Source organism: Ranitomeya variabilis, chromosome 6 (genome assembly GCF_051348905.1).
Source record: "Ranitomeya variabilis isolate aRanVar5 chromosome 6, aRanVar5.hap1, whole genome shotgun sequence".
NCBI lineage: Eukaryota > Metazoa > Chordata > Amphibia > Anura > Dendrobatidae > Ranitomeya > Ranitomeya variabilis.
Window position 1 is genome coordinate 582748646 of NC_135237.1, and position 13017 is coordinate 582761662.

Here is a 13017-nt window from a genome sequence, read left to right on the forward strand (position 1 = left end):
CACTCACATTCTTCTTCTCTCCCAGCTCCCAGCTATAATGAATGTGAAGGACCACAAACCCTGGCTGATCTTCATCCTCCACAACTTGGGTCTCTTAATTGGCTGGACCATCCTTCTCCTCCTGTCCATCTATGAGGAGAACATCACCGTGTGAAGCTTGTCATGACCCTGCCACTGATCTAATCATCATGTCTCACCCTCCAGAGATCTGTAATTGTCCTCAGATACCCGGGGAAGACGCATCATATCATCCTCTAAGTGACAGGACACCCTTTTTTGGCTACTATAACTATCATTGTGGCAACAGATGAGAGTAAAAGAGTGGCTCCTCGTACTGCACCATCAGGAGTGGAAAATCTACAGTTTATTCTACAAGTTTTCTGCTAAAATCCAAAAATCCTTAGGAGATGTGCAATTGATATAAGAGGAGAGGCATAAAGATATAACATGGGTGGTTTATTATTCAGGCTTCAAAGACTGTTGTGCAACTGAGAGATAAGAAGTAATGACAGAAGAGATGGCAACTAAAGAGTTATGGATGCATATTTCTTGGTTTTCAATGGAATTGTCCTGTGACAGCCAGCTGTGATGTATTGCTGTGTTGGTGGGTCATTGGTTTCTCCAGCCATGGTATTCTGTCAGGTATCAGTCATCTTGTTTAGGTCCTTCCAAAGGTGGTTTCCCATTCTTCTTGTTTAAATCCCTCCAGCGATGGTCTTTAATCTTCTTATTGATGTCCTTCCAGCTGTGGTCTTCAGTTTTCTCATTGAGGTCCCTCAAGCAGTGGTCTTTAGTCATCTAGTTGAGATGCTTTCAGCAGAGGTATTCAGTCTTCTTTTTGAGGTCCAAAAAGGCATTATCTTTGGTCTTCTTTAAGGTCCCTGTAGCAATGGTCTTCAGTCTTCCTTTTGATGTTCCTCTTTCTGTGGTCTTCAGTCTTCCTTTGTGAGGTCCTTCCAGCAGAGGTCTTTGGTCTTCTTTTTGAGGTCCCTCCAGCAACGATCTTCAGTCTTCTTGTTTTCATTTTAGACATGGTCTTCAGACTTAGGGCTCCTTCTCACTTGCGAGAAATACGTCCGAGTCTGGCAGGTTAAAACCCTGCTGCTCTGGCGCCTGCACTCCCTTAAGGTCACACCAGCCATAGTGTTCAGTCTTCCTATTAAGGTTGCTCCAGCTATGGTCTTCAGTCCTCTTTTTGAGATACCTCAAGGTACTATATTCATTCTTCTTTTTTAGGTATCTCCAGCTATGGTCTTCAGACTTTTTGCTGAGGTCTTTCCAGTCATTGTCTTCAGTCTTCTTGTTGAGGTCCCTCCAGCCATGGTCTTGTTGAGGAGAGTAGGCCACCTTTATGGTCTTTTGGACAACATTTTATTTTTATTTTATAAGTTACAAGAGTGGTAAGAGGTGGATCAAGCAGTGTTACTGAGTTACACTGGGAGGGGCGCCCAGTTTGGTACTGGCTGCTCCCCTGCCTTCAATAAAGAGAGAATTGTAGTCAGTGTAATACTTTGATTCTGTGCTGGGATTCTCTACGTCTTTTCTTCGTTTTCTGGGGTTACACTATGAAGCAGACATCTGCTTTTGTTTACTAGAAGAATGGGCTGTTTTTCATCAGTGCGCGTACTCCGATTTTCATCCATTTTTGTCTGTTCGTGGTTTATTTTTTCATGGATCTATTGACTGAGTACTTGAGTTTGATCTGTGACTCAGACAAGTGTCTCTATTTTCTTTTTTTTAATTGTAGACACTTGACTTGTAAAAAAAAAAAGTACATATGAACATCTCCATGATCTAAAATGGGCAGATAAAACTTGTATGTGAAAGATGGACGTCTAAATGAGGCCTCAGGACCACCCTCTTATGACAACACTCCAGACCAAACCCCCTGCCCCAGACTGGAGCAGCTTTACATCAGATTAAGCTGGACGCCATATTTATAGAACACCATATATCCTCTCCTATTAAACGACATAACTCCACCTTATACTTGATATACCCACTCGTATAAGACCATATAACCTCTCCTGTAACACCATATACAGGTGCGTCTCACAAAATTAGTATATCATGAAAAAGTGAATTTATTTCAGTTCTTCAATACAAAAAGTGAACCTCAGATATTCTATAGAGTCATTACACACAGAGTGATCTATTTCACGTGTTTATTTCTGTTAATGTTGATGATTATGGCTTACAGCCAATGAAAACCCAAAAGTCATTATCACAGTAAATTAGAATACTTTATAACAGCAGCTTGAAAAATGGTTGTAAAATCTGAAATATTGCCCTACTGAAATGTATGATCAGTAAATGCACTCAGTACTTGGTCTTTGTTGCTTTTGCATTTATTACTGCATCAATGCGGCGTGGCATGGAGACAATCAGCCTGTGTCACTGCTGAGGGGTTATGAAAGCCCTTCAGCTCGTCTGCATTGTTGGGTCTGGTGTCTCATCTTCCTCTTGACAATACTCTATAGATTCTCTATGGGGTTAAGGTCAGGCGAGTTTGCTGCCAATCAAGCCCAGCGATACTGTTGTTTTTACACCAGGTATTGGAACTTTTGGCAGTGTGGACAGGGGCCAAGTCCTGCTGGAGAATGACATTTCCATCTCCAAAAAGCTTGTTGGCAGAGGGAAGCATGAAGTGCCCTAAAATGTCCTGGTAGACGGCTGCGCTGACTTTGGTCTTGATAAAACACAGTGGACCTACACCAGCAGATGACATGGCTCCCCAAACCATCACTGATTGTGGAAACTTCACACTAGACCTCCAGCAGCTTGGGTTGTGTCCTCTCCACTCTTCCTCCAGACTCTGGACCACTGATAACAGTCCAGTTCTTCTTCTCCTTGGCCCAGGTAAGACGCTTCTGGCGTTGTCTATTGGTCATGAGTGGCTGACACAAGGAATGTGACACTTGTAGCCCATGTAGACGTTTGTGTGTGGTGAAGCAATGACTCCAGCAGCAGTCCACTCCTTCTGAATCTCCCCCACATTACTGAATGGCCTTTTCTTAACAATCCTTTCCAGGCTGCAGTTATCCCGGTTGCTTGTGCACCTTTTTCTACTACAATTTTTCCTTCCACTCCACTTTCCATTAATACTCTTGGATACAGCACTGTGTGAACAGCCGGCTTCTTTATCAATGACCTTCTGTGGCTTCCCCTCCTGTGGAGTGTCAGTGATGCCTTCTGGACATCTGTGAGGTCAGCAGTCTTCCCCATGATTGTGGAGCTACTGAAACAGACTATGGGACCTTTATAACCACTTAGGAGCCTTTATAGGTGCTTATAGTTAATTGTTCTGATTTACTGAGATAATGACTTTTGGGTTTTCATTGGCTGTAAGCCATAATCATCAACATTAACAGAAATAAACACATGAAATACCAAATGCAAATATGAAGAGGAGACCGTTGCGTCTCCTCTTCACACCTCCTTGCTGTTTTTATGTGATTTCCAAATAAAGGACATAAATAGGATGGTGAGCGCCTGTGCCACTTCTTCCTCATATTTGCACTTGGAGTTTCACTCTTGGACTTCATGTGGAGCGTCACCCGAGGTCCCGGAGCCGGATCTACTCATAGTCCTGGAGTGGTGCGAGGCCGTTCTGATCACAATCGATCACTCTGTGTGGAATGACGCTATAGAATAGATCAGATTCACTATTTGTATTGAAGAACTGAAAGAAATACATTTTTGGATGATATTCTAATTCTGTGAGAAGCTCCTGTGTCATGGTTCTCAATGGCAAGAGAACGTAATAAAGCATACAAAGGACTAGCTCTTGGAAGATGGGAACTCGAGCTGACCATGAGCTAAACCTACCGCACAACTAACAGTGGCCGGGTAGCGTGCCTACGTTTTATCCCTAGACGCCCAGCGCCAGCCGGAGAACTGACTGACCCTAGCAGAGGAAAATACAGACCTGGCTTACCTCTAGAGAAATTTTCCCCAAAAGGCAGACAGTAGCCCCCACATATATTGGCGGTGATTTTAGAGGAAATTGACATACGAAGTATGAAGATAGGTTTAGCAAATTGAGGTCCGCTTACTAGATAGTAGGAAGACAGAAAAGGGGACTTCACGGTCAGCTGAAAACCCTTTCAAAATTCCATCCTGAAATTACTTTAAGACTCTAATATCAACTCATGACACCAGAGTGGCAATTTCAGCTCACAAGAGCTTCCAGCCTCAGAAATATTCAATCACAGAGAACTGGAACAAAAATGCAAAACAAACTTAGGACAACAAGTCCAACTTAGCTGATAGTAGTCTAGGAGCAGGAACATGCAACAGAAAGGCTTCTGGTAACATTGTTGGCCGGCATAGAAATGACTGAGGAGCAAGGCTAAATAGAAAACTCCCACATCCAGATGGAAAACAGGTGAACAGAGGAGATGAAGCACACAAGTGCAGTACCACCAGAAACCACCGGGGGAGCCCAGAAACCAAATTCACAACAGTACCCCCCCCTCAAGGAGGGGGCACCGAACCCTCACCAGAACCACCAGGGCGATCAGGATGAGCCCTATGAAAGGCACGGACCAAATCGGAGGCATGAACATCAGAGGCTGTCACCCAAGAGTTATCCTCCTGACCGTAGCCCTTCCACTTGACCAGATACTGAAGTCTCCGTCTGGAAACACGGGAGTCCAAGATCTTCTCGACAACGTACTCCAACTCACCCTCAACCAACACCGGAGCAGGAGGCTCAACGGAAGGCACAACCGGTACCTCATACCTGCGCAACAATGACCGATGGAAGACATTATGAATAGAAAAAGATGCAGGGAGGTCCAAACGAAAGGACACAGGGTTAAGAATCTCCAATATCTTGTACGGGCCGATGAACCGAGGCTTAAACTTAGGAGAAGAAACCTTCATAGGGACAAAACGAGAAGATAACCACACCAAGTCCCCAACACAAAGACGAGGACCAACACGACAACGGCGGTTGGCAAAATGCTGAGTCTTCTCCTGGGACAACTTCAAATTGTCCACCACATGCCCCCAAATCTGATGCAACCTCTCCACCACAGCATCCACTCCAGGACAATCCGAAGACTCCACCTGACCGGAAGAGAAACGAGGATGAAACCCCGAATTACAGAAGAAAGGAGAAACCAAGGTGGCAGAACTAGCCCGATTATTGAGGGCAAACTCCGCCAAGGGCAAAAAGGCAACCCAATCATCCTGATCCGCAGACACAAAACACCTCAAATAAGTCTCCAAGGTCTGATTAGTTCGCTCGGTCTGGCCATTAGTCTGAGGATGGAAAGCAGACGAAAAAGACAAATCAATGCCCATCCTAGCACAGAACGCTCGCCAAAATCTAGACACGAATTGGGTTCCCCTGTCAGAAACGATATTCTCCGGAATACCATGCAAGCGCACCACATTTTGAAAAAACAGAGGAACCAGCTCGGATGAGGAAGGCAATTTGGGCAAGGGAACCAAATGGACCATCTTAGAGAAACGGTCACACACCACCCAGATGACAGACATCTTCTGAGAAACAGGGAGATCAGAAATAAAATCCATGGAGATGTGAGTCCAAGGCCTCTTCGGAATAGGCAAGGATAACAACAATCCACTAGCCCGAGAACAACAAGGCTTGGCCCGAGCACAAACATCACAAGACTGCACAAAACCTCGCACATCTCGCGACAGGGAAGGCCACCAGAAGGACCTAGCCACCAAATCCCTGGTACCAAAGATTCCAGGATGACCTGCTAACGCAGAAGAATGGACCTCCGAGATTACTCTACTGGTCCAATCATCAGGAACAAACATTCTACCAGGCGGGCAACGATCAGGTCTATTCGCCTGAAACTCCTGCAAGACCCGTCGCAAGTCTGGGGAAACAGCAGATAATATCACTCCATCCTTAAGGATACCTGTAGGTTCAGAATTACCAGGGGAATCAGGCTCAAAACTCCTAGAAAGGGCATCCGCCTTCACATTTTTAGAACCTGGTAGGTAAGAAACCACAAAATTAAACCGAGAGAAAAATAACGACCAGCGCGCCTGTCTAGGATTCAGGCGCCTGGCAGACTCAAGATAAATCAAATTCTTGTGGTCGGTCAATACCACCACCTGATGTCTAGCCCCCTCAAGCCAATGACGCCACTCCTCAAAAGCCCACTTCATAGCCAAGAGCTCCCGATTACCAACATCATAATTTCGCTCAGCGGGCGAAAATTTACGAGAAAAGAACGCACAAGGTCTCATCACGGAGCAGTCGGAACTTTTCTGCGACAAAACCGCCCCAGCTCCGATTTCTGAAGCGTCAACCTCAACCTGAAAAGGAAGAGTAACATCAGGCTGACGCAATACAGGGGCGGAAGAAAAGCGGCGCTTAAGCTCCCGAAAGGCCTCCACAGCAGCAGGGGACCAATCAGCAACATCAGCACCCTTCTTAGTCAAATCAGTCAACGGTTTAGCAACATCAGAAAAACCAGTTATAAATCGACGATAAAAATTAGCAAAGCCCAAAAACTTCTGAAGGCTCTTAAGAGAAGAGGGTTGCGTCCAATCACAAATAGCCTGAACCTTGACAGGGTCCATCTCAATGGAAGAGGGGGAAAAAATGTACCCCAAAAACGAAATCTTTTGAACCCCAAAAACGCACTTAGAACCCTTTACACACAAGGAATTAGAGCGCAAAACGTGAAAAACCCTCCTGACCTGTTGGACATGAGAGTCCCAGTCATCCGAAAAAATCAAAATATCATCAAGATACACAATCAAAAATTTATCCAAATAATCACGGAAAATGTCATGCATAAAGGACTGAAAGACTGAAGGGGCATTTGAAAGACCAAAAGGCATTACTAAATACTCAAAATGGCCCTCAGGCGTATTAAATGCGGTTTTCCACTCATCCCCCTGCTTAATTCGCACCAAATTATACGCCCCACGAAGATCAATCTTAGAGAACCACTTGGCCCCCTTTATTCGAGCAAACAAATCAGTAAGCAGTGGCAAAGGATACTGATATTTAACCGTGATTTTATTCAAAAGCCGATAATCAATACACGGCCTCAAAGAGCCATCTTTTTTAGATACAAAGAAAAAACCGGCTCCTAAGGGAGATGACGAAGGACGAATATGTCCCTTTTCCAAGGACTCCTTAATATATTCCCGCATAGCAGCATGTTCAGGCACAGATAGATTAAATAAACGACCCTTTGGAAACTTACTGCCCGGAATCAGATCTATAGTACAATCGCAATCTCTGTGCGGAGGTAGTGAACCAAGTTTAGGCTCCTCAAAAACGTCACGATAATCAGATAAAAATTCCGGAATCTCAGAGGGAATAGATGACGAAATGGAAACCAAAGGTACGTCCCCATGAGTCCCCTGACATCCCCAGCTTAACACAGACATTGCTTTCCAGTCGAGGACTGGGTTATGAGATTGCAGCCATGGCAATCCAAGCACCAACACATCATGTAGATTATACAACACAAGGAAGCGAATAATCTCCTGGTGATCCGGATTAATACGCATAGTTACTTGTGTCCAGTATTGTGGTTTGTTACTAGCCAATGGCGTGGAGTCAATACCCTTCAGAGGTATAGGAACTTCCAGAGGCTCTAAATCAAACCCACAGCGTTTGGCAAAGGACCAATCCATAAGACTCAAAGCGGCGCCAGAGTCGACATAGGCGTCCGCGGTAATAGACGATAAAGAGCAAATCAGGGTCACAGATAGAATAAACTTAGACTGTAAAGTGCCAATTGAAACAGACTTATCAACCTTCTTAGTACGTTTAGAGCATGCTGATATAACATGAGTTGAATCACCACAATAGAAGCATAACCCATTTTTTCGCCTAAAATTCTGTCGTTCGCTTCTGGACAGAATTCTATCACATTGCATAATCTCTGGCGTCTTCTCAGTAGACACCGCCAAATGGTGCACAGGTTTGCGCTCCCGCAAACGCCGATCAATCTGAATAGCCATTGTCATGGACTCATTCAGACCTGTAGGCACAGGGAACCCCACCATAACATCTTTAATGGCATCAGAGAGACCCTCTCTGAATTTCGCCGCCAGGGCGCACTCATTCCACTGAGTAAGCACAGACCACTTACGAAATTTTTGGCAGTATATTTCAGCCTCATCTTGCCCTTGAGACAGGGCCATTAAGGCTTTTTCAGCCTGAATTTCTAAATGAGGTTCCTCATAAAGCAACCCCAAAGCCAGGAAAAACGCATCCACATTGAGCAACGCAGGATCCCCTGGTGCCAAAGCAAATGCCCAATCCTGAGGGTCGCCCCGGAGCAAGGAAATTACAATCCTGACCTGCTGTGCAGGATCTCCAGCGGAGCGAGATCTCAGAGACAAAAATAATTTACAATTATGTTTGAAATTCTGGAAGCGAGATCTATCCCCAGAGAAAAATTCAGGTAAAGGAATTCTAGGTTCAGATGTAGGAGCATGAATAACGAAATCCTGTAAGCTTTGAACCTTCATAGCGAGATTATTCAAACCTGTAGCTAAACTCTGAGGATCCATATTAATCAGGTGAAATCAGAACCATTCAAGGATTAGAAGGAGAGAGAGACGAAGGCTGCAGTAAGCAGAGATGCAAGTGAAACAACTAATGAGCAAACTCAGGAAAAAAAAAAAAAAAAAATTCTCTGCAGACTTCTTTTCTCTCCTTTCTTCTGCCAATTATTTTAACCCTTGGCCGGCCAAACTTTCATGGTTCTCAATGGCAAGAGAACGTAATAAAGCATACAAAGGACTAGCTCTTGGAAGATGGGAACTCGAGCTGACCATGAGCTAAACCTACCGCACAACTAACAGTGGCCGGGTAGCGTGCCTACGTTTTATCCCCAGACGCCCAGCGCCAGCCGGAGAACTGACTGACCCTAGCAGAGGAAAATACAGACCTGGCTTACCTCTAGAGAAATTTTCCCCAAAAGGCAGACAGTAGCCCCCACATATATTGGCGGTGATTTTAGAGGAAATTGACATACGAAGTATGAAGATAGGTTTAGCAAATTGAGGTCCGCTTACTAGATAGTAGGAAGACAGAAAAGGGAACTTCACGGTCAGCTGAAAACCCTTTCAAAACACCATCCTGAAATTACTTTAAGACTCTAATATCAACTCATGACACCAGAGTGGCAATTTCAGCTCACAAGAGCTTCCAGCCTCAGAAATATTCAATCACAGAGAACTGGAACAAAAATGCAAAACAAACTTAGGATAACAAGTCCAACTTAGCTGATAGTAGTCTAGGAGCAGGAACATGCAACAGAAAGGCTTCTGGTAACATTGTTGGCCGGCATAGAAATGACTGAGGAGCAAGGCTAAATAGAAAACTCCCACATCCAGATGGAAAACAGGTGAACAGAGGAGATGAAGCACACAAGTGCAGTACCACCAGAAACCACCGGGGGAGCCCAGAAACCAAATTCACAACACTCCTGTAACTCTGCCTTATACGCGATATAACTCCTTTTACTTCATTCCGTCCCTCATATTATGTTAAATTACGGCTACACCATACAACCGTTACTTCATGTAACTCCTCCCATTATTCCATGTAACTCCTCCCGTCACTCTATATAACTCCTCCCATTACTCTATATAACTCCTCCTGTTACTCTATATAACTCCTCCCATTACTCTATATAACTCCTCCCATTACTCCATATAACCCCGCCCGTTACTCCATATAACTCCTCCCATTACTCCATATAATCCCTCCCATTACTCATATAACCCCTCCCATTACTCTATATAACTCCTCCTATTGTCCCATATAACCCCTCCCATTACTCATATAACCCCTCCCATTACTCATATAACTCCTCCCATTGCTCAATAAACCCCAACCGTTACTCCATATAACTCCTCCCATTACTTCATATAACCCTGCCTTTACTCCATATAACTCCCCCCATTACTCTATATAACTCCTCCCATTACTACACATAACCCCCCATTACTTCATAAAACTCCTCCCATTACTCTATATAACTCCTCCTATTGTTCCATATAACCCCGCCCGTTACTCCATATAACTCCTTCCATTACTCTATATAAATCCTATTACTCCATATAACCCCGCCCGTTACTCCATATAACTCCTCCCATTACTCCATATAATCCCTCCCATTACTCATATAACCCCTCCCATTACTCTATATAACTCCTCCTATTGCTCCATATAACCCCTCCCACTACTTCATATAACCCCTCCCATTACTCATATAACCCCTCCCATTACTCATATAACCCTCCCATTACTCTATATAACTCCTCCCATTACTCATATAATCCCTCCCATTACTCATATAACCCCTCCCATTACTCATATAACTCCTCCCATTGCTCAATAAACCCCAACCGTTACTCCATATAACTCCTCCCATTACTCCATATAACCCATCCCATTACTCATATAACCCCTCCCATTACTCATATAACCCTCCCATTACTCCATATAACTCCTCCCATTACTCCATATAATCCCTCCCATTACTCATATCACCCCTCCCATTACTCTATAGAACTCCTCCTATTGTTCCATATAACCCCTCCCATTACTTCATATAACCCCTCCCATTACTCATATAACCACTCCCATTACTCATATAACTCCTCCCATTGCTCAATAAACCCCAACCGTTACTCCATATAACTCCTCCCATTACTCAATATAACCCCGCCCGTTACTCCATATAACTCCTCCCATTACTCTATATAACTCCTCCCATTATTCCATGCAACTCCTCCCATTACTTCATATAACCCCTCCCATTACTCATATAACCCTCCCATTACTCTATATAACTCCTCCCATTACTCAATAAACCCCACCCGTTACTTTACATAACTCCTCCCATTACTCCATATAACCCCGCCCATTACTCCATATAACTCCTCCCATTACGCTATATAACTCCTCCCATTACTCCATATAACCCCACCCATTACTCCATATAACTCCTCCCATTACTCTATATAACTCCTCCCATTACTCCATATAACTCCTCCCATTACTCCATATAACTCCTCCCATTACTCCATATAATTCCTCCCATTACTCCATACCCCTCCCATTATTCCATATAACCCCCATTGCTCAATATAACCCCTTCCGTTACTCCATATAACCACTCCCATTACTCCACATACCCCCTCCCATTACTCATATAACTCCTCCCTTTACTCGTGTAACCCCTCCCGTTACTCTATAAAACCACTGCCATTGCTCCATATAACCCCTCCCGTTTCTCTATATAACTCCTCTCATTACTCCATATAATCCCTCCCATTACTCCATATTATCCCTCTTATTAAGCATACCCCTCCTATTACTCTATATAACTCCTCCCATTGCTTGTATAACCTCTCCCATTGCTCCACATAACCCCTCCCATTGCTCCATATAACCCCTCCCATTGCTCATATAACTCCACCCATTACTCATATAATCCCTCCCATCAAGCATACCCCTCCCAATACTCTATACAACTCCTCCCATTGTTCGTATTACCCCTCCCATTACTCTATATAACTCCTCCCATTGCTCAAAATAACCTCCCATTACTCCATATAACCCCTATCGTTACTCCATATAACTCCTCCCATTACTCCATATAATCCCTCTCATTACTCATATAACCCCTCCCATTACTCCTTATAACTCCTCCCATTGCTCAATATAACCCCTCCCATTACTCTATATAACCCCTCCCATTACTCCATATAACCCCTCAGCAAAGAACAGGTGGGGGCAGCATAGAGCATGTGTGAGTAATAGAGAGCAGGTGGGGGCAGCAGAGAGCAGGTGGGGCAGCAGAGAGCAGATGGGGCAGCAAAGAGCAGGTGGGGCAGCAGAGAGCAGGAGAGGACAGCTGAGAGCATATGAAGGCAGCAGAGAGCAGATGGGGCAGCAGAGAGCAGGTGGGGCAGCAGAGAGCAGATGGGGCAGCAGAGAGCAGGTGGGGCAGCAGAGAGCAGGTGAGGGCAGCAGAGAGCAGGTGGGGCAGCAGAGAGCAGATGGGGCAGCAGAGAGCATGTGGGGGCAATAGAGAGCAGGTGAGAGCAGCAGAGAGCAGATCGGGTAGCAGAGAGCAGGTGAGGGTAACAGAGAGGAGGTGGGGGCAGCAGAGAGCAAGTGGGGGCAGTAGAGAGCACGTGGGGGCAGCAGAGAGCAGATGGGGTAGCAGAGAGCAGGTGAGGGCAGCAGAGAGCGGGTGAGGGCACCAGAGAGCAGGTGGGGGCACCAGTGAGCAGGTGGGGGCAACAGAGAGCAGGTGGGGGCAACAGAGAGCAGGTGGGGGCAGCAGGGAGCAGATGGAGGCAGCAGAGAGCAGGTGAGGGCAGCAGAAAGCAGGTGGGGGCAGTAGAGAGCTGGTGAGGGCAGCATACAGCAGGTGGGGGCAGCAGAGAGCAGGTGGGGCAGCAGAGAGCAGATGGGGCAGTAGAGAGCCAGTGACGGCAGCAGAGAGCCGGTGAGGGCAGCAGAGAGCAGAAGGGGCAGGAGAGAGCAGGTGGGGGCAGCAGATAGCAGGTAGGGGCAGCAGAGAGCAGGTGAGGGCAGTAGAGAGCAGGTGGGGCAGTAGAGAGCAGGTGACAGAAGCAGAGAGCAGATGAGACAGCAGAGAGCAGGTGAGGGCAGCAGAGAGCAGGTGGGGGCAGCAGAGAGGAGGAGGGGGCAGCAGAGAGCCGATGGAGGCAGCAGAAAGCAGGTGAGGGCAGCAGAGAGCAGATGAAGCAGCACAGATCAGGTGGGGCAGTATAGAGCAGGTGAGGGCAGCAGAGAGCAGATGGGGCAGCAGAGAGCAGGTGGGGTGTTATGACCCCAGTGGACAGGGTCTCAGAGGAACGTGTAAGTCTGCAAGATACAAAAATCCAGCTCATAGGGCTGTGGTAACTGGGTTGACCAAATAGCTACTCCTAACGCCAACACTAGAAGTAGCCGGGGATCATGCCTACGGTGATCGCTAGATGACTCGCACCAGCCGGAGAATCTAACTACCCCTA

The 13017-nt window shown here is 45.8% G+C and overlaps 1 protein-coding gene across 1 annotated transcript in view; it reads left to right on the forward strand.

Moving 5' to 3' along the window:
- The window catches only part of SLC39A4 (solute carrier family 39 member 4), a 250353-nt gene extending 248856 nt beyond the window's left edge, over nt 1–1497 (forward strand). Inside the window, exon 12 of the mRNA XM_077271597.1 lies at nt 26–1497. Within this exon, the coding sequence (XP_077127712.1) occupies nt 26–154 (129 nt within the window). The 3' untranslated portion in view covers nt 155–1497. The remainder of the gene's footprint in view (nt 1–25) is intronic.
- The last annotated feature ends 11520 nt before the right edge of the window (nt 1498–13017 follow it).